The sequence below is a fragment of the Phialemonium atrogriseum genome (genome assembly GCF_030411735.1).
Source record: "Phialemonium atrogriseum strain 8032-3 unplaced genomic scaffold QBC33scaffold_26, whole genome shotgun sequence".
Lineage (NCBI taxonomy): Eukaryota > Fungi > Ascomycota > Sordariomycetes > Cephalothecales > Cephalothecaceae > Phialemonium > Phialemonium atrogriseum.
Window position 1 is genome coordinate 395,073 of NW_026848163.1, and position 24,924 is coordinate 419,996.

Sequence of the window (24,924 nt, forward strand, 5' to 3'; positions counted from 1 at the left end):
ATTGATAGGCACCCATTAATCCGTAAACACAAGAAGAATGGGGCAGTGTGCATGCCTTCGGATCCTTACCTAATCCAAAGTTGCATTCATCCTGGCCGAATCCTCCGAATCCTTCCTCGTGTTTCGCAATCTCAACTTCATTCCCGAATTTCTCATCATTGATTTGAAGCCATGGCCGGTCTGCTGCTCAAGATTGGCCTATCCGTCGTCGTCTTGCTGGCCATTGCCTTCCAAGTCCTCCTGAAGGACCTGGTCTGGCTCGGCTTCGGCTTCGGGAAGCATATACAGCTGCTGTCCGACTTCCCTTATGAGTGCCGCCGCATTCACGACCCGCGACTGCAGGCATGTGAGGATATGTGGCTGTCGGAGAAGACGCGTGTGCTGTATCTGGCGTGCTCAGACTCGATTGCTAGGAACCACTGGCTGCCCAAGTAAGGCCTGCAATATGCAGCTGTGACCCGTGCCTACGACTAGAGCCGTGCTGACATATTCCGCCAGCAACCACAAGTTCAACCTGACAGGCCGTTCTCAGAGAGATGCCATCGTCGCCCTCCACATTGACTCACCCTCGGGCAACTCATTCAAGTATCGTGCTCTGCAGACACCAGGATATACCGGCACCGCTGGCGACGGACTGCTCGACCTTGTTGGCCTTACTGGCATCGATGTCCATGTAGAAGGCGAAGACAGGGTTGAGCTGCTGCTCGTTAACAATCGCCCCTCGCTTGATCCAGATACTGGCATGCCATTCCCGGATCAGTCCGCCGTGGGAGGCAACGCTACCATTGAGCTGTTTGAGGTCCGCAGTTCCGAGGCAGAGGAAATGAACCATTTCCATACGTGGGCGGACGGGGCCATCACCACGCCGAACAACATTGCTGTGGTCAGCAGCAGCAAGGAATTCTACATGACGAACGATCACGGTTCGAACAAAGTTGGACTAGTACGTTCATCTCTACTTATCTTTCTCCAAGGGGCATTTCGGGAAGAAGCGTCGATTCCAGAGCTGACGTGCGGCCTTTCCTGCCTTCAGAAATCTCATATAGGCGCCCTATTAGGCAGCGGAGACGTTGTCTTCTGCTCACTTGGCAAGGGCTGCAACCGCGTCTCAAAGGACCACAAGTTCCCCAACGGCCTATGTCAGCACGGCGGGCTCGTCTACGTCCCGAGCTCGGCAATGGGCGGCGTGCAGGTATTCCGCATCAAGGAAGACAACGGGCTCGAGAAGATCGAGGACATCTCCATCGACTACGGCCTCGATAACCTCTCCGTCGATGCCGACGGAGACATCTACGCCGCTGTGTTCCCGAAGGGGATCGAGATCTTCAAGGCCTTTTTTGACCCCTTCAATGCCAGGCCGCCGTCCACCGTGCTGCGCATCCGGAAGGGAGATGACGGCCGCCACTCGTGGGAGAAGATCCTGGAGGATGCGAATGGCGAGGTCTTGCCTGGTACGACGACGGCGGTGCATGACGCGAAGACGGGGAGATTGTTCTTGAGCAGTAAGTTGGCCTGGCACGAGTTAGACCCTAAGGATCGGTAAAGTACTGACCATTGCAGGTGTTATTTCGCCGTTTATTACGGTATGTGAGCCTCGCTCCTGAGGACTGCGATGAGTGTATCGTGGCGCAAGATGCACATCTAAGTCCCCGGCAGGTAACACTCCTCGACCTGCTAGGGTCCCGGTACATGTGTTGTTAGGATTAGGTTTGGTGCGGCAACCTAAGACTTCCACGCTAGGTCACTTAATAATTATCGTATACTATAGACTTATGGGGTTCTTACTCTAAGGAGGTGACACCCGGATCGCCAGGTTGATACTCGTCATGTGGGTTTGAACTACATCGAATATACCACCATTGTTGATACATGCATACTTTTTTTGTCTTTTGAAAGGACGCAGAGGCTCGTACTTATGTGCCTATCTGCCCTTGCAGGGTTGTCGTTGGACAGGTCTGGCAAACTTGCTTCGGCCAAGCTCCTTACCCACATCGCTGCCGTCACTACCCGCGCAAGCCGCCCGGAGTGGTTTGTGAAGGCCGTCTATCCTGTCAATCTGTCATATATCGCAGAAGGATGGACGCGTGCCTGGACGTGTCGGGCAATTCGTACGCCGATTTTGTGCTGGTAGCGTAGTATCGATTATTCGTGGGTGCGGACACAGCTTGACTTGGACAGCGCATCCTCACTACTAAGCCGCTAACAGGGCATGGCCCGCCAATCATGCTGCCCCGGGGAGCCGGGACTGCCAGATGTTGCAGTCGCGCCGGGCCGTTGAACCCCCACCACCCCACTAATAAGACGCTCTACGGTTGCGTGTCAATACCTTGGCAAGAAATAATGAAGCCCACTAACAGAGTTAAAGAGGACGCCAGAACCTCTCCTAGGAGTCCCATCCGAGGTGCAATCGCAAGACCTGTCCCCTCTCACGCGTTTCCCGTTCACCATGACTGACCAGGCCAAACTCGAGAGTGCGGGAGAGACTGCGCGGGAGACTGTGACTGGCGATAATAATCCCGGGACTTCGCCTGAGAGAACCCCAGACACAGCAGCTGTGGACAACCATGAGCAGTCTAATCCAGCAACTACAACGGGCATCCTCGGTCCTCAACACTGGGCACAGATCGCAGAAGTGAGCAAGGCCCCTCCCTTCCCATCATTTCTTCCACTTGACGATACCCAACTGCCTTTGACTGTGCTAAACCATGTTATTTCCAGGAGAATCCATTTGACGACAACGACGCTGACTCTGCCTTGGGAGACGATGCGGCAAGCTCGACTGCCTCAATCACCTCTACCATTCTCAATTATAGGACAATCCACGGCAGGACTTATCACAGCGACAGGGGCAATGCCCAATACTGGTAGCTTCCCCCTTGTTGGATCCGGTCCCCAAGCATTATGTTGAGGGCTGACTCTAGACTGAAGGGCCTCTAATGACGGGCCGCAAAACGAGGCAATGGATATCATGTAAGTATAATGAGAAGGCACAGGAGGGGAGGAATTATGTACTAATACTGCGACTAATTAGCCATCATTCCTTAACGCTCTCAACAGACGGCAAGCTTCATTTGGCGCCATTGAAGAAAGATATCAAGGTATTCCCCTTCTTCTAAACTATCTCACACTATTCTTTAAATGCAAGCTGATTCCCGGATTGCAGAATGCAATCGACATTGGAACTGGGACAGGTGAGTGCAGACACGAAGGTTAAGATTTAGCAAAGAGCATTAATTGTTTTGCTAATTTACTCTGCTCTGCAGGAATCTGGGCTATGTAGGTCATTCTACTTTACTTTGGAATTTCACAAAAAAAGCTGACGGTGCTTGTAGCGACTTTGCCGACGAGTACCCCAATACTACAGTAATTGGTACTGACATATCGCCCATTCAACCAAGCTGGGTGCCGCCAAACCTAACGTTGTAAGTGAGCCCCCCCTTCTATCTCATCTCTTCCTCAAGTCTGATCTCCGCCTAGTGAGATCGAAGACTGCACAATGCCCTGGACCTTCAGGCCAGAGACAGCCGACTACATCCACATGCGGTGGCTTGTTGGTAGTGTGGCAGACTGGACTGCCCTCTTTAAAGAGGCCTACAAGACCCTCGAGCCCGGCGGCTACCTTGAGAGCTGCGAGGCGTCATGCTATATGGAGAGCGATGACGGCACTGTTGATGAAAAGAGTGCTATGAACCAGTGGGGCAAGTTCTTCGTCGAGGGGGGCATCAAGCTGGGCCGGACCTTTCTTGTTGTCGAGGAGGGCGTTCAGAGGCAGGCTATGGAGGAAGCTGGCTTTGTCGACATTGAGGAGTGGAACTTCAAGGTAAGTCTAGTTGCTAGAGCTGATTCTGCAATGCGCCTCTCTATCTCCCCTTTAAATATTTTCTTTTTTTCTTTCATCTGGAAGTTGAGAGCAACAAAGCTAATCAAATCATAGAACCCTATTGGCGGCTGGTCCAAGGACCCCAAGCTGAAGGAGATGGGGCGGTATGTACAGGCTGCCCTCGAGCAGGACATTGAGGGCCGAGTTCTTTTCATGGCGAGCGTCATGGTGGGTTGGTCGAAGGAGGAGCTCCAGGTCTATGCGGCCCAGCTGCGACGGGAGATGCGTTCGGGCAAGAAACATGCTTACTATCGACAAAAAGCTGTGTGGGGTAGGAAGCCAGAATAGTCACGCGTTGCATCATCCTATTAATCAACCGTTGGACGAATTGGACATACATTCTCCCCGTTGTTTTTATCGTCTATGTTGGAGTGTTGCGAGGGTGCGTCCTGTTGCTGCCCTCGGTACTTTACAAGACCTGATTTCCCTTTCCAGAAGGCCTGATCAAACTTCCCGACTTCCAGGTCCGCATATAGAGGCTACGCATGGAGATGTCTACAAGGATGGGACGCAAGAAAGCCTTGGGAAGCAGAAGCAGACGACAGTCCCTTGTCATCTGGTGCAACGTCGTGGTCTTTGGAGTGGTTGGTGGGTGCGTCTAGGTGCTCCAACTCGGCCGTGTAAGAAGCCCATTCGAGAACCTTCCTCTTGATCAAGGCACTACGAGCAGGATCATCTTGAATGAAGACCCTGATCCGCTCTGGAAGGTCCTCTTTTCCACCGTAGAGTCTCAGGTTGAGGTATCGACTTGCGAACCAGTCCATGGCGGTCCAGCATTCCAAAGCATTGGCGACCATGAACCCGCTCTTCTGTTTCGCCTTATCCCACTCGTCGGCCAAGAGATCACGCCCATATATTTCGCGCTCTCGGATACGCAGGACGGCCAGGAACTCGTCGAAGCACTCAAGGTAGCCCCTATACCTGTAGCCATAGGACAGGTCCTCTATTGGGGTGGCGTTAAGCCACAGGGGTGGTTTGAAGAATTGGAGAGGCACCACGCGACTCCACTCCCAATCTAGAACCGAGACAATGTTCATATCGTCGCCTAGGAGGAGATTGAAGATTTCAAGGTCTCCGTGGACTAGGACAAAGGGCCCACGGTCAAAGCTGTGATCAACCCAACGCTCGGCATGCTGGCGGAACATGTCCAGATGGTAGAGATGGTCCTCGCCCTCCTCTTTTTCCGAGACAGTGCCGCGACTCCTGGAAAAGACATTGTCTGCAATCTGCAATAGTATTGCAACGTAGTCGTTGGCTGAGGTAAGGGTCTCACCAGGACCGCAGTATGAGTCTTGGATCTCAGATGGAGCTAGACCCTCCAGCTCTTGCATGTTAAGGTCAATGGTGGCGATCCTCTTGCTGACCCGGAAGCCATCTGGGCCTCGCCTCAGACACCCAATCGAGGGGAATTCAAGCCGCCTAAGCTGCATATATATCTCCGCAAGGGAGGTGTAGAGGCATGTGCGCTTTTCGTCTGACAGCTTCTTGACGTCGGCACAGCTCAACTTCTGGCTTTCGACGAGTCAAGAATGAGAAACGAGGGAAATGGCTCAGGGCAGTTACCCAAGGCATATGCATGGATCTTAGGGATCGGGATGGTCGTCTTCTCAGCTACCAGCCTAGGGCAAGCCGAGAAGGAGACGTTAGTTTCGTGGGTGCCGTCGGTCGGATCGCAAGCACAATTGCACCGCCGAAGGGGAATATAAAAACACTCTTACTGCATTGTGGCGACCTCGCTCTCGAGCTTGCTCTTTCCCCCAAATGCCAGGCATGGAGCCAGAGGCACGCGGACCACCCACCTGTCGCCATCTCCCTCGATGCTGGCTGAGGGGAACTGGACGAAGTAGCAAATGTTGTAGCTCCCGCGAATCGGTGGCTTGAAGAATGTGCAGGTGTCGCCGTTGTGATGCGACGCTGCGAGACGGCAGATGTCCTCATCGTGGATGGAGGCGATGAAACGGTCACGATCGTGGTGGACGCGCGCTTGCACGACCCCGTCCTTGAAGCTTTGTGGGGGCTTTGCCGCGGTCTGTTTGGGAAGATTGCCGGCTTTGATCTCGGAAACCTATTGTGCGACCGTTTTTCCCCCAATAAGAGAGGAGCTGGAGCTGGAGCTGGAGCTGGAGACGGAGCTGGAATCGGAACGAAAGACGGAAGCGGGAGTAGTTTCCATGGTTAGAGGATTAAGGGGAGAAAGAAGAAAGACGGAATAGTCCTGGCACACGCGCCACAGGATTGGCAACCTCTCGGGACGGATGGGCCGAAGTCTCCAAACGCAGGGCTCCGGACCGACAACTATTTTGCCACCCACCACAACACCCCAGCACGCAGTCACCCACATGGCCGGCACACGAACGGCTGCAAATGGCGAAGCGATGTCGAAGCCGCGCAGGGTGCCAGCCGCCATGGGACGGTCATCTGCGGAAGTGACGACGGTGGCGGAGGTCTCCTCTACGGGCACTGGAGGCTCCGCCGGCCCCCGTGAGACACCGACATTGCTATTATATTTATGGCGAGACCTTCGAGAGTGATATTCATTCCTATCCCCAAGAGAGGTAGATACTGACCATGGCACCTACCACTAGCTCCGTGGCAGCAGTAAGCGGCAGACCGAGGAGTAACACTTTGTATCGGTTCGCTAACAAGCGTCCATCAACCAGGGAGAGTAATCATTTTATCGAGACGGGATATAGGTTCGTCAGAGCCCCTTGTCAGGCCGACAGCCCACCTGTTGAAGCTTGGTGGAACAAGACTCTAACACCGGCCCGTTCTCCGTGCGGCTCTCTAGGAAAGCCACGCCCTCGATCCGATACTGTTTACGTAGTTGGACCTATTTGCACAACGAGACAGGTACGTCTTTCTATGCATCGAATGCATGCAGCGCTGACCTTTTCCCCGCCAGTAAACATATTTTCACACGTTATTGGGGCTCTCATCTTCTTCTCCATCCCGATCTATGTCTTTAACGCCGAGATTCCCCCACGATACGCCGTTGCAACCGTCCAGCCAAGGTTGTCGTCTGCTGCATCTACTTCCTCAGCGTCGCCGTGTGCTTCGTCTTCTCTGCCAGTTAATTTCCATCAACATCACCATGGACCTAACTGGGCCAAACTAGTCTAACCTGCTAACCTTCCCAGCAGTTCCACATCTTTATAAGCCACAGCCAAGCAAGCTTCTTCCTAGGCTTAATGCTCGACTTCTAAGGCAGCATCCCCCTAATCTACTACAGCTTCATCTGCTTCCTCAAGCTGCAGATCGTGTACTAGACACTCACGTCTGCTCTCGCCGTCTGCATGATCAACCCGATGTGGAATCCGCCAGTAATGCTGGAGGGGCCACACATGGGGATCTTACATGGCTTATACCCCTGTCACGCAACCGACACCTATTTAGACCACCACCCAATAACCCTCTCCAGCGGGAGGGATACATGAAAGCGTGTCAAAGTACTGTTACACCTGCAGATCTTTCGACCACGGCGCAATGTAGTATGCCTTGATTGAACTACTGAAAAGAAAACAGGGAGAGCGCCGTTCGACGACGAGCTGGTTGGCATGCCCTGTGGATAACATCACCTCGGACCTAAGAAACCAAACCGCCAAGTGCAAAACCTCAGACACCCATGCAACACCGCTACCTCCCCGATCTTGAATCCCAAACCCACCAGAAATCAGCCGAGACAAAAGTCCTCCCTCGTCGGTCCATCTCTAACCTATCAAGGGGGAGTGGACTTGACCTAGATGCAGCAAGTTGCCACAAAAAGGGGATATCGCTATTCTCTCACCTTTACCCAAAGCCTCTACCACGACACCAACCTGCTCGCAGAACGTAGTTGGCGTGGATGTCGGAGGCGTCCGCCATCAGGATAGGTAGTGACAGGCACAACCATTGGCTAGAAAGTGCCACGCAACCACCAACCAAGTGCAAGCATGGATCCATGGATGCACGCTGCTCCGCCACAAGGATGGACGAATCATTGACCGTCACCAAGTCTCAGCCACAGCGCCACTATGCGTAGAAACCGGGGGAGACCTACTCTACTACTAGAAGTTCGTGGAACATTAATAAGGCGCGACCTCCCTCGTCCTCTTCCATTTCGCCATCACCTGGCAGCCGCAGGCTGGTGCGTGTAGTGCGTGTACACCAGCGTGTTCGGCCGACTAACACCATCCGCACGTGGTCGCAGCGTCGGCCATGGAGCGGGCGATAGTGCAAGCGGGGAAGCTGAAGCCGGAAATCAGGCTGGCGCAGGCCGTCTCGGAGTTTGGAGCCTGCCTCGACAGCACCCGACGAGCAACATTCAAGACGCTCCAGACGAACTCGCCACCTTCTCCGACCGAAGTCATCCGTCTGACTGAGGAGATCAATCGCGATGGTGCTCGTCTCCACAGATCGTGGCAGCCGCATGGAACGCGGCTTGTAGGCATCTTGGAGCGCATCCAGCTGTTCTCGACCGTAGGCGACGTGCTTGTGGGTGGCGCGCAGAACATGATCGCCAGCGGTGTTTGGGCTGCTGTGAGGATGTCGCTGGAGGTTAGTCTGGCTTCTTTGTCTTTTTGTAAGCGTTTCCAACGTGAAAGATGGACGGCGTGGTGACGGAACGGCGGCGTTTGCATGGTCACGGCATATGCGCGTTTCCCCGGCGGAGCCATGCTAACAGCTCTATTATCAATCAGCTTGCTATGGGATACCTGTCATACTTCGAGAAAGTGTCAGAGCTTTTCATGCGGCTCGGGCGGTCATCCTCGATCAAACAGGACCTTGTCTTTCTCTTCCCCAACTGCCAACAGCTACAGCAATCCCTGTGCGAGTATCTGATAGTCATCGTGAACTTCTGTCGAGGAATTGTCCTATACACGAAGAAGCCCTTTTTCGCACAGTTAGCTGTGTCGTTCAGCAAGGAATTTCAGACCTTCGAGGCCGACCTGGCTACCTGGAGCTCCATCATCCAGGATCGGGCCAACTATTTAACAACAAAGACTCAACTTCGCTCCGAGCGAGAGATTGTGGCCACTAACTACACACTTTCACTCTTTACTGGATCCCAGGCGAGGAAGCGCGAGATCGACGAAAGACTCTTCAGGCTTCAGACCTACATCTCGCCTCATCAACAAGAGTTTGACGTCATTTGGCGCCGTGAAAGAAAGAAAGGAACGAGCCCCTGGGTCTTCAGTACCGACACTTATCAGACTTGGGCCAAAAGTTCTGAATCCAGCGTGCTCCACGTGACAGGGAGCCTAGGCAGTGGGAAGACGGTCCTCTTGGCCAACATCTTCGCCACTACCTCGTCACAGGATGCCACCACCAGTTCTCCCACGGAGGGAAAGCCGGTTACAGCTTGCTTCTTCTGCAATTTCGGGAACGCCAAGTCACTCGAATCGCGGCATATAGTCGGCAGTCTCGCGTATCAGTTCGTCAAGCTGCTCGTCGTCGAACCCAGTGTTGCCGAGATCCTCGCAGCGAAAACACCGGGTGATATTTCCGATCTTGACATGGATGGGTTGGTTGACTTTGTCGTTTCTATTTTACCCCGAGACCGCAGTTACTGCGTTGTGCTTGACGCTCTCGATGAGTGCTCGGCGCAGGATGTGGAAGAAGTCGTGGTCGCCATATCGAAATTGCTACGGTCTTGCCGGTTGCACCTCTGCTTTTCCACCCGGACCGAGTCGATAACCAGCGGCATCGTCAGTGCCCATTTTGAAGTTCAGCACAAGATCTCAATGACTAGCGCGGGTCGATACGAGGAACTCGAGACTTATATCGATCATGAGATTGATCGAAGGCAGGCCCTGCGGCCTCTCAATCCCGCTCTTTCGAAAGCGATCAAGCAGTTTCTGTTCTCCAATGCTAACGGCATGTACCTCTGGGTTATCCTCCAGATCGAAGCTCTGTTCCCGCGTTACGGGGGGCAACGCATTCTCTGCGACGCCGACGTCCGTGATATGCTTGAAGATCTCCCAGCCGACCTTCCCCAAGCGTTCGATCGGGCCCTCTGCGGGATTGTGGATAACCGGTACGGGAGTCGCGTCTTCGAGATTGTCGGATCCGCTCGAAGGCCACTGACTCTCGACGAGTTCCGTGTTGCCTTGAACGTGGAGCCAGGAAACGTCAAATGGGACGAATCGACGTTCCCCTATGATGCCCATAGCCTCGTTTACCTCTCTGGTGGAGGCCTGCTTGAGGTGGATGAAGAGGACTTGACTGTGAACTACATACACTCAAGTGCGCTGAAATATCTGTCAACTCCCCCAGAGGCTAAAACAACTCGTGGAACCGGCGTCTTTCGTTTCTCACCGACTACTGCGGAGATGAAGATGGGCTACATCTGTGTCACATATCTCAGTTACGACGCATTTGAGACTCAGCTGACCAGAGGCGGTGACGCCGTCGTGGGCATGGATCATGTGTCGGCAAGCGTATCATCTGTGGTTGAACAGGAAGCCATCAGGGGTGATCCGATTCTCGGCGCCGTCGTCAACGTAGCCAAGTGGCTCCGCCCAGCGGGACACGAATACCGCGATATCGACATCGTCCAGCTGATCCAGCAATGTAGCAGCACTAGGAAGACCAAATCAGACCCAGACGTGCGAGCGTTCCTCGCCTATGCCCGCGAGAACTGGCTTTCCCATAGCAAAGAATTTCTCGTGGAGGAGGAGCTGCCGCGATTTCAATCAATGCTAAAGAGGCTCCTCAACAAAGCCCAATCTTCCCTGGAATTGCCATGGAAACCCGGCGACCACGCTGATGCTCTGTCATGGGCCATTCGTGAACGGCATTTGGAGATCTTCCGCTGTCTCATTGCATTTCAGCCAATACAGCCCTCGATGATTTCATCGGTTGCCAGGTTTATTGCAGGCTGGCCGCAATCTGTCAAAATAGCTGGGGAACTGCTTGGAGACATTGTTGCGCAGACGATGCTATGTCTCGCAGAGGTCGCGCACGAAGAACGCCTAGGTATCGTGGAAAAGATGATATCCCATGGTGCAGATCCGAGGATTCCATGCGTCGACACATCAAGTGGCCAGTGCGGCAGAACACCGCTGGACATGTGTTTTCGCTTACCCGACCTTGGTCGCTACGACCGACTCGAATGGATCAAAGTTCTACTTCGAGCTGGTGCCGATCCAGACTGCTCACTAAACTCGTCGGGACCGGGGAGCGCCATCTTGCATGCTCTGGTAACCGGAAACCTGTCCGGCCTCAAACTGCTGTTGGAGCATGGCGCAAACGCCAACATATCATGGAATAGAGATTTGTTGCGTCTGAATTTGCCTACCTACGCTCTCGCCGATCTCGACGTATTGCGGCCAATGACCATGTCTCCCTTGGCACTTATTGTTGTAACGTGGGAAGATTATATGTCCTGGGGTCGTCCACTACAGTCGGCAGCAGTCGACGGATATGACTCAGGAGATGATCTGGACTTTGCCAAGGTTCTTCTAGAAGCTGGCGCAGACCCGAACTGGGCATACGTCAATGATCGGTCACCGGTACAATACCTTGCAACCTGCCATCGGGCGGTCGAAATACTGCAGTTACTGATCGAATCCGGAGCGAGATTGGCGAGCGAGAGTGCAGAGACAAGTCCATTGGTCCTGGCTTTAGGAGCAGGGTTGGTAGAAAATGCCACTGCAATGCTTCAGCTGTCCTCAGAGGGTAACCAAATCCCAAGACGAGACCTGACCGAGGCATTGTTTTTGTTTATGGAGCTGTGTCCCAGCTTGCGTTCCCCGGGACCGAATATGGAATGTTTGGAGAAGCTCCTGGAGCTAGGAGCGGACGTCAACGCAACGATAGCAGCCAAAGGTTGGTGTGCCCGGCCACTAATTATATTGCCAAAAACCAGGCCACACATACTCACAAATGACTGATGGTTCTGTCACTAGACTTGCTAGATAACTCCCATCGGTATCGAGATCCGCCGTTGATCATCGCCTGCAGGGAAATCGACGAAACCTCTGATCCTCCGCCTCTCTGGATCCTCCGAACACTCCTGCGCTTTGGTGCAGATCCGAATGTTACCGACAGATCGGGGCGACTAGCAGATCAATATTGTCTTGCGGGCGGTGATAAGGAGGCTATACTGCAGCACTATCGCAAGAGCCCCTTGGAGAGACACAAAGAAGCCGAAGCCGCGGTAGGGGCCCTCGATATCGAAGCCTTTGATCGAATTCTAAAATTCGGCTCTCTCCATTGCAAGGACCAGCAAGAACCTGTCACGAGATTATTCAAAATCGCCTGTGCGGCCCCTGAAACAAGCAACTCCAGGACCAAAGACCCACGCCAGGTGGCGAAGCAGTTATATATAGTCTACTCGCTATTGCGAGAAGGGTTCGAGTTTGGAGCCGTATTCACTCAAATCTCTCGACTCATCGATAGTGCTCAAGAGCATGACTACCTTGTAGCTTTTCTCAACTTTGGCTTGAGAGTTCCACGCAACGCCTGGTCTCGGACGATCCCTGGCACGTGGAGACCGCGCTCTATCGCCATCCGTCGCGGGATGGATACCCTCTTTGCCAGGCTTAGACACGCAGGCGGTTTCGACTTCATCCCTCTTCCGATTGACGACACACCAACGTCGCCAATCTCCGGAGTTGGCCTTGCTGATCCTGCGAATACCGCCGTCGACAAGGGAGACACGGAGGAGGACGACGACGAGATAATTGACCCTAGGCTTAGCAAGATGAGGCTTCCGGTTCTCGGCCGGGAGTTCTGGATGGCTGACGAGACCTGCAAAGAATGTTTTATTTGCGGGGCGCCATTCACTGTCTTCCGTCGGAGACACCACTGTCGGTGCTGCGGTGCGATCTTGGATTCCCAATGCACCGCGATGATTGACGGGCAGGCATCGGGGGTGCCGGGCCGTTTTCGAGTTTGCAAGCCTTGTCTGGGTATCCTAAACGCGATGGCTTAAGAATTGAAAAGAATGTGGTCTGACTTTTGGACGGCATGCTTGGGGGGGGTTGTTAATCTGCAAGCTCGATTCATTATCATCTACCGCCAGTCCTCTCTAATCACACCACACCACCTTGTATCCCAACTCTAGCCGTGTAGTGTCGTGGTATCTGTCGGGGCTTTGCGAAATAAGAGCCAGGGTGGGGCGGTATGATGCTACTTATACGCATGTACGCTAATTGCGACGCATCGGTGGTCTAATAATGCGGAAGACTCGGGTTCTCGAATTCTCGAAGGTCGGTGCCGATGATGGCCGATACCTAATCAGCTGCTAGCCACGGAACAAGTGACCTTCTATGACGGCAATGGCGATGTCAACATTAACAGAGACGGCCACAGCAAGAGTGCTTTAGCAATAGTGACAGCGACGGCTAGCCAAATGCCCCTGCCCGCGGAAACAACCCCCCGCGGAAACTCCGCGGAACTGGCAAACAACATCATCCTCGATACCGTTCACACATAATCCGCCTGCTTGCCGCTCTCACTGACTTACCCACGGAAACTCCACGGCTACCCGACGTCTTCCATATTAAATCTTATCACCCACACTGCCATTCTTGCCTGTCTTGGCTATGCCAAAGGAACGGGGCCTGCAAGCCAGGGGCATCCATCCTCGCACCCCTCGCACCTCTCGCCAGCGTCCCGTCTCTTGCCAATTCTGCAGGTCTCGCAAGCTCCGATGCAGCAGAACCCTACCCTGCTCCAACTGTCTATCTCGCGGTATTGCCTGTCGTCTCGATCCTGCCACCGACCCTGTTGCTCCTGCCGTTGTCGCTGCTGCCACTCCTGCGCCTTCCACCGCCTCAGACCGGGATGCAGTGCAGGCTGACATGCTCGAGCGCCTCCACCGACTGGAGCAGCTCGTAACACAGCAGCAGGCAACTCAAAGCCGCGTTGAGAATGCCCCCAGCGAGGGGCCGGCAGAGGATCTACTGATTGTCCCTCGTGTGCCACCTCCGGCCACCCCGTCGCCCTCCGACAAGCGCCCCGACAGCTCGCCGCGCTTGCAGCACTTGAGCGACGACGTTGCTTGGCTTGAGCGGGTGTCTATTGGGCAAAGTTCCCACGTACGTCGAATGGCGTGTCAATCTGTGTTGTTGAGCTGTATTTTTGGCTAACTCTCAAGGGCTAATTCGACAGGACCGGACCTTTCCTGATACCATTGTCTTCAAGATCGGCCCCATTCATGATCTTCCCAAGGCGCCCAGTTACATCAGCCAGCTCACCCCAGGTGCGGAACCAACCAGGTGTGTGTGGCTTCCGCAGTACCAAGAGGCCAAGATCCTGCAGGGCAAGTATATAAACAACGTCAGCTACATCCATCACGTCGTCCACCTTCCCTCATTGCCGGCATTTATCGACAAAATCTACGTGCGATTGACTGCCCAGGACCGCGTCGAGCCCGGCCACTTGATGCTGCTTCTTGCCATACTCGCGAGCGCAACCTACACCTGGACCGACCATGACCAAGACTGCGGACACAAGCCATTTTCATCCTCGGCCGAAGCAAACAGCCAGGCACCCTTCTGGGTCAGGGCGACCCAGGACGTGTTCGACGCAGCCCAACGTTCAACTTGCCTGTCACTAGAGCTACTCCAGGGTGTCATCATTCTCTCCTTCGTCGTCTGCAATATTGAGGGGATTTCGCTGCGGTACCGCTCCTTGATATACTCCGCTCTCCTGATAGGCCGCGAGTTGGGTCTCCACCGCTGCGACCATCCGAGCAATACGGGCACGGCAGACACGGTTCGGGCCGAGATTGGTCGGAGAGTGTGGTGGTATTTGGTTGCCACCGATTGGTATGTATCCTTACCTTTTGAATGAACCTAAGGTTAGACTGGTTCTAACATTACCTTCAAACAGGTTTCTGGCTGCGAGATCTAGCGGTCCAACCGAAGGCATCTATCAGAGTAATCCCCACCATATGGTAGTCAATAAACCTCGCAATATCAATGACGAAGACCTGTCCGATGGGGCCAATATTGTCGAGAAGCCGATATCTCACCCGACAGATATGTCCTATTCCTTGCAAAGGATCCGTCTCGCCGAGCTCACCCGCAGCATTGTCGACCGCAACCACCTCCTAGGCAGGCACGGTTGGGGTCACGGCGACATCATGGCTATTGACGGCGAACTCGAGCGGTTCATGGCCGACATCCCCCCCTTCTTCAACCTGGAGACTGACGAGCCCAACCACGACCGCTCCCCGCGCGCCCACGGCATCATAATCCAGGCCTACATGCTCAACTCCCTCGTCCACACCCACCGCTGCAAGCTGCACCTCCCCCACCTCGCCCGCGGCCGGCAGCCCTCCTCCGACACTGACCCGGACCCCGCCCACGCCCGCTCCCGCGACGCCTGCCTCGACGCCGCCCGGCTCATCATCCGCACCGAGACGCGCCTCGAGCGCGAGGACCACCCCTTCGTGCCCACCCGGCTGCGCTTCCCGGGCATCCTGTACGGCGTCTTCGTCGCCACCATCGCCCTGCTGGCGGACGCGTGTGCTGGCGGCAGCGCTAGTAGTATCGGTGTCGGTGTCAGTGGTGGTAGTGAAGTCGCCGACGCGATCCGAATCCTCGGAGACGCCGCGGCGGTGGGCCGGTCTCGCACCGCCGCCGACCTGCTCGAGTCGCTGACCCTGGTTCTCCGGAAGCACGGGTTGCCGCTTCCGCCCGGGCTCCGCCGGCGGGGTCCGCTGCCGCGGTCGCCTGGGGGGAGTGACGAGGTCGACGGGGGCAACGACGCTGCTGCTGCGGCGCGGTTGCGTGATGATCGCGGCGATGGCGCCGTCGATATGGCGGGTCGGTCGCCTGGTGGGAATGAGCGGATGGCGTATTCTGACGAGCTGGCGCAGATCTTGGAGGGGTGGGCGGACCTGGAGGGGTTTCAGTGGGATGGCATCTTTTCTGGGATCGATTCTTCGTCCTTCTTCTGAGCTGCTCGCCAGGGTCTGACAGTCGGGTCACTTGACTTGGCCTTTATCCAACTTGCCTTACTTGGCTATTTCATAACATGGCTTGATTACCTACTTGCAAGTAGAGTTTGTCTTTGCGGGCAGGTGCAATTGGCTATTCGGGTAGGGGTTCTGGGCTGCCAAAAATCTTTAGAGAGTTGGAGCATGAAAAAAACCCGCGACTACGACGGAATGGCGATGGCAACGGCGTGGGCGGCAATCGGCGAGGGCAGGACTGGAGGGTAGTCCAACTTGCCCTCGAAGATGTCCACCGATGTGGTTACGCTGCAGTTTTGTACATACTCCTACCGCAAGGAGCCAGCCGGTGCCCTCGAAGATGTCCACCGATGTGGTTACGCTGCAGTTTTGTACATACTCCTACCGCAAGGAGCCAGCCGGAGCCCCAAAAGTCCATTTCTCGCTCGATTTTTGGAAGGATGGACAAGTTTAGTCGGGAACTAGACACAGGAAACCTGCCTCCTGCCAGCTTTTCCCCTGTTTGTAAATCATCAGCTTTGAGTTATCGGTGTTTATTATTGGTGTTACGATCCACTACTGGTCGGCCGAGGGCATGGGACGGGCGCAATGTTTTGTCCATGTACCTAATTTGATAGGATCTCTTGGCGAAATGATCGCACATGCGTATACCATACGTGTCTAACTAAACGTTCCATTCCGTCCCCCTCGTATCTCTCTAAACGCTTGCATTTCCACCTCATCATCCATTATGTTAGGATATGTAGGGGAAGCTAGTGTGTAGGTTATCCGATCTGTGTTGATTGGATGGTAGAAGAACAGTGGACGCATCACGGGATCTTGGCTGTGGGATTTGCACCCTGAGCTGGCCAACAACCCACGGGGAGAAACCGTGATCACTCCTCTTACGTAGCTAGAACAATGCTGAGATTGATAATTAATAATCATATGTCCCTCTTCATGGAAGCACATGTTCGGGCTTGGGAATGAGGTAACGGGCTTCTTTCTGCTTACACATTCGAACTTGGTAGCGTCACGCAATTTCCCCGCATCAAGCAACTCTAACTCACATATATCACAGAACTACTCCTACCTACCCAGACATAAGATTCTTCATAAACCATCCCCAGCAAGACCTCATGAGAATTATCTACCTACCTAAACCATGGCTCCTTCACGACTGAGGTGAGGAAGCCCTCGACTGATCACTCCGACAGCTTCGCCATTGAATACTGGGCTGTCAAGGAATCTAATTTGTAATACTAATTACTAATTAGTCTTTCCGAGCTTGCCGTCAAGCTCGCTACTGACGGCCCAACAAAGCAAGAGCCGGCTAATCGCCGTGTCCGTGGCCTTCTCGGTGGACACTGGCTCTTCGATACCACTGACGCAGTCTACGTCTGGGAGCACCAGTATTGTAAGTTTGACCGATAACCGCTGAAATCCTGAGCGACATGTGGCTGATAAGTCGTCCAGATCCCGTCTTCTACATCCCCCTGAAGGCTCTAGATGCTGGCCCAGGGGAAATCTCCAAGGGCAAGACGGATGAGAAGGGGTTCTGGATCGGCACCCTCCATCTCGATGGCCGAGACATCCAAGTGGCGGGCTTCTCAAAGGGCCCGTTGGACGGCCTGGTGAAGATTCCGGCGGAGTCGCTCGGTGAGTCTAGGATATAATTAATACCTCTTCCTCGCATACCCCTTACCACGACGGAGAGCGAGCAAACACTAAGTCACGCCCGCCCAGACTCGTGGTTCGCCGAGGACGAGAAGCTCCTGGGCACGCACCCCAAGGACCCGTACACGCGCATCGAGTGCCTCCCGTCGTCGCGCGAGGTGCGCATCGAGGTCGGCGGGATCGTGGTCGCGCGCAGCGCCAACAACGTCTTCCTCCACGAGACGCGCCTGCGCACGCGCCACTACCTGTCCCCGACATCGGTCGTCGACTGGGGGGCGCTGGTGCCTAGCGACACGACCAGCTTTTGCCCGTACAAGGGCCAGGCGAGCTATTACCACCTCCGGGTCGGGGGTAGGGAGATTAGGGATGCAGTGTGGTATTACACGTACCCGACGGCGGAGTCTGCTGCGATTCAGAACCGGCTGTGCTTCTATAATGAGAAGGTTGACGTGTATATTGACGGGGTGAAGGAGGAGAAGTAGATCTGGCCTTGCTGGGCCAGGCCTAGCTAGGCTTGATAAAATGGCGTAAGTCGAGATTGTTTCGCTGGTTAATGCTATTACAAATAAAATGCCCAAATAAAACCCTCGTCTATCCAAAACTCCCCCGTCATAGTCGTTGCGCCTAAACCGCCCTTCCCAATGCAGCCAAAGAAGCCCCCCCAAAATACATCGTCCGCGGACAGAGCCATCATCTCTCCGGATCGCTCGAGCAAGCTTCTTCATCCCCGTCCCCATCCCCGCCGCTCCCCTCCTCCTCGTCATCCTGGCCGACCCAGTCCTCGCTCTCGAGATCGCTGCCCCTGATCAGGAACGCGCCTAGCCAGCCGGCCAGCGCGATGCCGGAGAACAGGCCCCACGCCAGGGCCTCGCCCTTGGGCCTGACGCGCATCGACAGCGTGAAGATGCCGCCCGAGAGGAAGGGGCCGACGCTGCGGCCGGCGGCGGAGAGGGTCTGGGCGATGCCGTTGAGGGTGCCCAGGGATTCGTGGGAGGGCGCCGAGTTGTTGATCTGTTGGGTGTCGTTAGCTTCACCACGCCTTGCAAACCATGGAAAACGTCCACTGTTCCGGCAAGGTAGATAGATGGAACTCACCAAGAGCATCACGCTGCTCAACCCCCCAACAGCACAGACGTTCTTCAGAAGCAGCACGACCCCGAGTTCGGCGTACAGCCACGCCCTCCCGCTGCCGAGCCTGAACCAGGGCTTCTCGTCCGAGTGGCCGACGAAGGGCATCAGCGCCATGCTCAGGGCGATGCCCAGCAGGGAGGCGCGGTAGGTGCCCAGGTTCCCCACGCGCGCCTTGAGCGGGCGGAACAGCGTGAGCTGGAAGAGGATGGTGGCGAGCCCCGCAAACGAGAGCGACAGCCCGATGGTCTCGGGGCCGAGGCCGCGGCCCGTGGGGGGCGGCGCCGACGCGAAGATGGGGTACAGAGAGTTGTACGAGATGTTGGAGAGCTGGAAGAAGAGGTACGTCACCAGCACCGCCAGGGTGGTGCGATTGGCCAGCTCGCGGAAGGCCGATTTCTGCTCGGATCCCATCTTGTTGCCGTCGGCGGGATCGTCGTCGTCGGAATGGGTGGGTGTGGGGCGTTGAGATTGGAGGAGACCCTCGTTCTCGGTGGAACCGTCGCTACTTCCCGACGACGACGACGACGGCGATGACGGCGCGCTCTCGACCCCGGTATCGCGGCTCCCCGCCAACCACCTCGAACTCGCGCTCTGCGGTTCGCCCCGTCTCCGCCGCTGCAAGCACCGCAAGCACCGCCACTCGAAAACCCGCTCGACCCAACCGAGCCCCGCCACGCGCGCCTTCCGGTCCACCCCGTCCAGGGTCTCGTCGAACCACACGGCCAGGACGACGACGCTCGCGAACAGCAGCGCGGCGCTGACGATGTTGGGCGCCAGGAAGGGGTAGGCGCCGTCGCCGACGTCGCGGACCAGCAGGCCGCCCATGGCGGGGCCCGTGATGCCGCCGATGCTGTACATGACGGGCAGCCAGATGAAGGCGCGGCTCTGGTTGGAGCGGTCCGTCACCTCGCCCAGGCACGTGGGCACAACGGCCGCGTTGCCGTTGAGCAGGCCCATGGCGACGTGCACGCCCACCAGCTGGCCGTACCCGCGGCAGAACCCGAAGGCGCCGAAGCACAGCCCCAGCAGCGACGTGCCCAGCAGCATCACCGGCTTGCGCCCCACCGTGTCCGAGAGGTAGCCCCACAGGAGGTTGGTGGCCAGCTGCGCGAGCGCGAAGGCCGAGGCCAGGAGCCCCACGTATGCGCCCGCGTGCCCCGCGGGGATCTCGGGGAAGGAGGATACCATGGTCGGGAGGTAGGGCGATATCGAGTTCAGGGCCGTCTGCTCCGCCAGGGATACCAGCGCTAGCAGGCCGAGCTGCTTCCACGGAAGCGGCGTCGAGCCGCGCTCGTGATCGTGCCCGTTCCCGTCTTCATGTCCGTGTCCGTGCCCGCCGCTGCCCCCCGAGGCCGTCTTGGGTGGTGCCGTTGGGAAGGTGTGGTACTTGTGCGTCGAGCCTCCGCCGGTGGTGCTTTTCCTCCGGCGGCCGTCATCGTCGTAGGGTGAGAGCTGAGGAAAGGGGGCGCCGGCGTGGAAGGAGCCGCTCGACCGTAGGCGGTTCGGCGGGCGAAGCAGCGGGCGGCGGGAGGAAGGCGGGGAGGAGCCCAAGGACGAGGAGGCGGGGTTGTTCTTGTTGGCGGCGGCGGCGGCTGCGGCGGCGGCCACGTTGACGCTCACCATGGTATGATGGAGGGCGTTGTCAACGCGGTGAAGACATCTGAGGTGGTTGACTAGTGGATGGTGGATGGTGTCAGGCTTTTACAGATAATCGGTGACTGGTTGAGGTTTGTGGATTGAGCTGATGTGTGATGTGGGGGGAGTAAGCAGGAGTAAGCAGGCTTGCTGATTGGGTGTTTCCTTTACCTAATTATTATGCTAGGTGATGACGTAGGTCGACCTGGTCTAGAATCCGAGATTATCGGCGTTATCTCCGCCGCCACCCCCGTCACACCTGCCTTATCTAGAAGTCACGACAGCCACCTACCAGCGATTTCACGCTTCTACCTAGCAAACTCAATCGCACCGGCTGGGATAGAAGGATAGATTTGGATCGTAGAGAGGATAATTACTATTACTGTGCGGGATAGCCACTACCACCAACCTTGATCTTGCCCGCCAAAAAGGGGAAACTGTCCACAACGGCCTGCCCGAATGTCCAGTTGGTTGGATCTCGTGCGTGCGCCCTGAACCCTTCCGTCAATACGACTCCCCCTTCCGGGGAGCGTTCAACTATCGCATGTCCGTCGCGCGGCCAATTGACGGAGAATGTGGCCCGGGCCATGTCCCTGAACTCCTCCTGCCTCGTGTAATCCATGAAGCGTATGATGCTGTCGCGGCAGATGGTGCTAGTGAACCACAGAAACCGTACCGTCAGCGAGGCCATCCCTCCGCACGGCGAAAGGGGAAAACGCAGGGCTCACTACGGCATGATCCCCACCCATATGGGATGAGGGGTTGTAAGTTCGGCTCCGGTAGGTCTCCATGTGTCCGGTATTGCGTCGTAGTATGATTCCGCGGGACAGATAACCCACTGTGAATTGCCATGTCAGTCAGTGGCGGGGTAAGCAACCTGCAAGAAGTAACGGGACTGGGCCTCTCAACCTACACGTAGGATGATGCCTGTCATGTACAGCAACTGTCGACGTCAGCATTCAAGGTTCGCGGTTCAGTCTCCCTTCGGGGGACTAGGACTTACCGCTGCGCTCTCAGGTAATGAAGATACCATGATCTCTCCTACAAGATGCCTCGCAATCGCCGATGCCAATGGCCGACAGACGTCGACCTTCATGGAATCCAGCAACGAGTTGGCGCTCGGAAAGCTTGCCTCCTTCGCCTCCTCCCAGCCGTCACCGTCACCGTCACCGCTGTGGGCTGCCCTCAGGTCTTGGACCAACTTGAGCAGAAGTCTGTCCGTGGCGCAAGTCGGGTCGCAGTAGCTGGGCGTGATGGCCCAGATGGGCTTCGCTGCGCGGGCGTTATTCGCCTGTAGTCTCGAATGGTATGTTACCGCGGGCGAGTCTAGGGCTACGTGGGATGGAAATTGTGGAAAGTTGAAGTCGCTCTCGAACTGCTGCATCGAATAAGGCATGTACCCGGTGGCATGGAAGGTATTTGGGACCGAGGGAAGGGGGTTCGGGTCGTCTGTAAGTCATCTTCCAGGTTAATGAGAGAAACAAAAGGGAGTCGTCAACAAGCCCCCGCGGGACACACTCACATCCACTGCTGGCTGTTGGAGGTTTCATGTCAAACCCAACAAATCCAACATTGTCCCACGCTCCATGGTCGATATCTTGGTCGTCGAACCTAATCGAATCCCCAGAGGCCACGAAGGACTGGAGGGGCAGAGAAGTATCGTTGGAGAAAGCCACCATAGAGGCTGCCTTGTCATGCCGAGTGTCCATGTCGGGTTTACCCGACGTCTCACCGATTGTCGATGCACCGGCAGATGGTCGCCATTGCTGCCTATTGCTTGACACCGCCGGAACGGCCTGCAAACTGGTCACCGCCGACGCAACCGCCGCCTTCGTCTTCTGCGCGTCCTGGGCCAGTCGGGAGTTCAGCCGCTCCACTGCTTCTAACTTTTCCCTGAGCTGACGGACCTCTTCTTCGAGTTCGATGATGCGCGATTTGGTCTTCTCCCTAATGTGGAGAATGCATGTCAGTCAGCCCCATCTAATTAAGACCCCCCAATGTAATGCCGGAGGGAGAAGAGAAGAGAGAGAATAAGGAGCGGAGGGAGGGAGGAAAGAGAGGGAGAAAAACCACCAAAAAACTCGCCTCTGGAGCCTCTGGCTCTGCCTGTCGATGGCCCGCTTCCTCGCCAGCCTCTCGGCGCTGAGGTGCGCGACGGCCCTAGACGTCTGCGCCGATCGAGGGCTGGTTTGGTCGGAAAGGGTGGGGTTTGCTGCACCTGCTCCCGTGCTCGGGATCATCGTACGCCTTCTCGGTTTCTTTCGTTCGAAACACAAGCCGCAGGCACTGTCGAGTCAAACTGATACCTTGTTCGGCAGCCCCCTTTTTTTCTCCTGTAATGCCAAGCCTCCCCCCGGTGTGCGTTGTTAGGGGCCAAAGGTCCATTGGTTTCAAGAGCCGGATCTCCTCGGTAAATGCTGACGTCTCCTGCGGAGGAGAAGGTAAGAGATGGGGTGGGATTGCCGGAACAGGTGATGTGCTGATCCCTTGTCCGCCGATAAGGTTCGCTGGCGCGCATATGTACCCGGTGATGACGGTAAGTTAGGTGAGATGAAACCCACAGCGTCGTCACGTGGAAGACGAAGGTTATTATTTTGGATACGGTGTGAGGTGTGGTCTGTCTCCAGGCAGGTACCTATCTTCTGGTCACCTCCATGGTAGGGAAGACCCAATCTCCTGGCTCAAACATGGAGCTGGGGGGCCAATCCAGCAAGACCAGCTCGAAGACCTTTGCTTGAACGCCAATAAGAGCCAGCACACAGGGAAATCATGATATTGAAACCCATCATTGCCTATCATTCTCTGAGGAGCCACCAGTGAAGGTGGAAATCTCTCCGTGCGGGTGCGGTGGCGGAGACTGCGGCCGCCCCCCCCCATCCTATCCCCCCTGCCTCCACAACCAAGCCTTTTCTTCGATGAATTCCTTTCCTGTGCAACTTCACTCAGGCCCCGGGAGTAATTTACTTTCTGTACGGACTCTCCTTGCTAGAGTTACACGGTAAGGTGTCATGTGGTGGTAGACCTGGGCGACTTGGTTGATTTGATGGCTTGATGGCAAGATCCTCTTCGCCTGGCGTCTGATTGATTTGAGACATGGAGCATGAGCTACCCAGCGTGTTAAAATAAAGTTGCAGACTAGCTAGAGTAGCTATTAATAATGTAGGGCAATATCCGTGTTGCACAGAGATGCACTTCAAAATGCGCCCCCTGCTAAGACTCCAGGCTGCCGTGATTAAATACCATTACATTAGAATGAGAAGTATACATCCACATCCGCACCCGACCCTTCGTACCTCGTCCAAATTCATGCCGGGCAAGACCCGATTTTTAGAGGAGCTGGAAGGCCACCATGGCAATACCAGCAGCAGCCAGGAGACCGGCGCTGGCGTCCTTGGCGGAACCCTATTGTGGAGATATAGATTAGCAACCCAGCCGAAAAACCATGGGCATGCACGCAGCCTGGGGCGGAACTCACCATGTTGACGGTCACGACAGTGGGGCTGGCCGAGGCGGAACCGGAGGCGGAACCGCTGTCGGTGGAGGTCGAGTTCGCATACCCGCCGGAAGACGCGCTGGCAGTCGGGTAGCCCGACGGACCGGACTCGCCGGCGGTGGGCTCGGGGACGGAGGTGTCGGTGGGCTCGCCGCTGGCGGTGGGCTCAGCCGGCGGGGAGTTGGTCGAGTCGCCGCCGGAGGGCTTGCTGCTGGAGGTCGGGGGCTTGGGGGCGCCGGTCGACTTGCTGGTCGGCTCGCTGGCCGGGGGGTTGTTGGTGGCGCTGGGGGTCGACGGGGCATCCGTGGAAGGAGCCGAGGGCTTGATGAGGTTAGCTTAGTTCAAGAAGAGATGGAGAGTGGCCAGACTGGGAAGACGAAAGTCATGCCAGTTGGTTGTTTTCACTTACGGTGGGGCGGGGAGGAACGGTGATGGGCACACCGAGCTCTGCATTCGTGATTAGCTGGACGTCCACTTCCACTGCGCGACACAAGGTTGAGTTGGGAACTTACCCTGACAGAGGTCTACGCCGAAGTCGACAGCCTCGTCGGCATCAGCGCCACACTCGGAGTAGACACAGTCGAGGAAGTAGCCCTGGAGATCTTCGGCCTTGCAGAAGCAGAGATACATGTTGGCCTCCGTGCAGGACAGGGGAGGGTGGTCGGTGATGACGTCCTGGAAACATGTGATCTAGAGAAGGAAGGTACGGGGTTAGCGAACTCGCGTGTTGTCGAGCAGTTCCGGGAGGGCGTCATACTGCGCAGTACGGGACACCCAGGGCCACCGAGGCCAGGCTGAGCAGGCCGGCAGCGGCGAGCTGGAGGGACGAGGAGGTCTTCATGGTAGCGGTAAGAGTCGAACAAGTCAACGGATTATGTTTGCTGATATCAACGAGTGACCCGGTTTATATAAGCAAAGTAACGAGTGTATACGACTTGTCGAAAAGTGCTTGATGTTGAGGAGGTGGTGTGGAATTGCCCTCGACGGGATGCAGGCAGTCGGAAGACTTTAATACAAGTCCAGCTAGCTGCCATGCAGTCTGCCGAGATCATCCGCCATCAGCTAAGGACGCGCCGTCCGCATGCAGGAAGGCCCCGGCTGAAGCCAAGAATAGCGGAATGTGCCCCCCTCCGTACTCGGCCGATGAGGGCATTGTGGCGTTCATGATAGTTTACGTAAAGGTGTTGGTTGGCACCCAGCAACCGACAATTAACCATGGCCTCT

General features: G+C 56.0%; 9 protein-coding genes across 9 annotated transcripts; 5 read left to right on the top strand and 4 right to left on the bottom strand.

Moving 5' to 3' along the window:
• The first annotated feature begins 88 nt into the window (after positions 1-88).
• Positions 89-1,873, top strand: QBC33DRAFT_548271 (uncharacterized protein). The gene is made up of 4 exons (XM_060428826.1): positions 89-431; positions 499-943; positions 1,034-1,502; positions 1,561-1,873. Exons 1-4 carry the CDS (start codon positions 172-174, stop codon positions 1,602-1,604), a joined length of 1,218 nt encoding a protein of 405 aa, XP_060280385.1. The 5' UTR covers positions 89-171; the 3' UTR covers positions 1,605-1,873.
• A 408-nt stretch (positions 1,874-2,281) lies between these two features.
• Positions 2,282-4,168, top strand: QBC33DRAFT_613367 (S-adenosyl-L-methionine-dependent methyltransferase; the record flags this gene model as incomplete). The annotated part of the gene is made up of 9 exons (XM_060432532.1): positions 2,282-2,632; positions 2,719-2,864; positions 2,929-2,970; positions 3,032-3,098; positions 3,164-3,191; positions 3,264-3,276; positions 3,333-3,422; positions 3,478-3,820; positions 3,935-4,168. Exons 1-9 carry the CDS (start codon positions 2,447-2,449, stop codon positions 4,166-4,168), a joined length of 1,149 nt encoding a protein of 382 aa, XP_060280386.1. The 5' UTR covers positions 2,282-2,446.
• Positions 4,169-4,359: 191 nt separating this feature from the next.
• QBC33DRAFT_572854 (uncharacterized protein) lies at positions 4,360-6,287 on the bottom strand (the record flags this gene model as incomplete). Its single annotated transcript, XM_060430672.1, has 3 exons — positions 4,360-5,392; positions 5,599-5,945; positions 6,216-6,287. The coding sequence occupies 3 exons, from the start codon at positions 6,285-6,287 to the stop codon at positions 4,360-4,362; spliced, it is 1,452 nt and encodes a 483-aa protein (XP_060280387.1).
• A 1,647-nt stretch (positions 6,288-7,934) lies between these two features.
• Positions 7,935-13,044, top strand: QBC33DRAFT_548279 (uncharacterized protein). Its single transcript, XM_060428827.1, has 3 exons — positions 7,935-8,413; positions 8,557-11,686; positions 11,767-13,044. The coding sequence occupies exons 1-3, from the start codon at positions 8,075-8,077 to the stop codon at positions 12,792-12,794; spliced, it is 4,497 nt and encodes a 1,498-aa protein (XP_060280388.1). The 5' UTR covers positions 7,935-8,074; the 3' UTR covers positions 12,795-13,044.
• On the top strand, positions 13,026-16,257 carry QBC33DRAFT_478600 (uncharacterized protein). The gene is made up of 3 exons (XM_060425293.1): positions 13,026-13,902; positions 13,976-14,634; positions 14,699-16,257. Exons 1-3 carry the CDS (start codon positions 13,408-13,410, stop codon positions 15,768-15,770), a joined length of 2,226 nt encoding a protein of 741 aa, XP_060280389.1. The 5' UTR covers positions 13,026-13,407; the 3' UTR covers positions 15,771-16,257.
• A 369-nt stretch (positions 16,258-16,626) lies between these two features.
• Positions 16,627-18,063, top strand: QBC33DRAFT_548286 (DUF427-domain-containing protein). Its single transcript, XM_060428828.1, has 5 exons — positions 16,627-16,755; positions 16,846-16,949; positions 17,042-17,181; positions 17,241-17,423; positions 17,511-18,063. Exons 2-5 carry the CDS (start codon positions 16,930-16,932, stop codon positions 17,921-17,923), a joined length of 756 nt encoding a protein of 251 aa, XP_060280390.1. The 5' UTR covers positions 16,627-16,755; positions 16,846-16,929; the 3' UTR covers positions 17,924-18,063.
• QBC33DRAFT_548287 (MFS general substrate transporter) lies at positions 17,904-20,314 on the bottom strand. The gene is made up of 2 exons (XM_060428829.1): positions 18,537-20,314; positions 17,904-18,452 (listed from the first exon to the last, which is right to left on the bottom strand). The coding sequence occupies exons 1-2, from the start codon at positions 20,193-20,195 to the stop codon at positions 18,132-18,134; spliced, it is 1,980 nt and encodes a 659-aa protein (XP_060280391.1). The 5' UTR covers positions 20,196-20,314; the 3' UTR covers positions 17,904-18,131.
• A 184-nt stretch (positions 20,315-20,498) lies between these two features.
• QBC33DRAFT_572858 (uncharacterized protein) lies at positions 20,499-22,653 on the bottom strand. Its single transcript, XM_060430673.1, has 6 exons — positions 22,293-22,653; positions 21,730-22,154; positions 21,211-21,656; positions 21,121-21,150; positions 20,936-21,045; positions 20,499-20,860 (listed from the first exon to the last, which is right to left on the bottom strand). The coding sequence occupies exons 1-6, from the start codon at positions 22,445-22,447 to the stop codon at positions 20,587-20,589; spliced, it is 1,440 nt and encodes a 479-aa protein (XP_060280392.1). The 5' UTR covers positions 22,448-22,653; the 3' UTR covers positions 20,499-20,586.
• An 881-nt stretch (positions 22,654-23,534) lies between these two features.
• On the bottom strand, positions 23,535-24,661 carry QBC33DRAFT_596104 (uncharacterized protein; the record flags this gene model as incomplete). The annotated part of the gene is made up of 5 exons (XM_060431860.1): positions 24,458-24,661; positions 24,213-24,390; positions 24,110-24,147; positions 23,683-24,021; positions 23,535-23,609 (listed from the first exon to the last, which is right to left on the bottom strand). The coding sequence occupies exons 1-5, from the start codon at positions 24,539-24,541 to the stop codon at positions 23,535-23,537; spliced, it is 714 nt and encodes a 237-aa protein (XP_060280393.1). The 5' UTR covers positions 24,542-24,661.
• Positions 24,662-24,924: the final 263 nt, after the last annotated feature.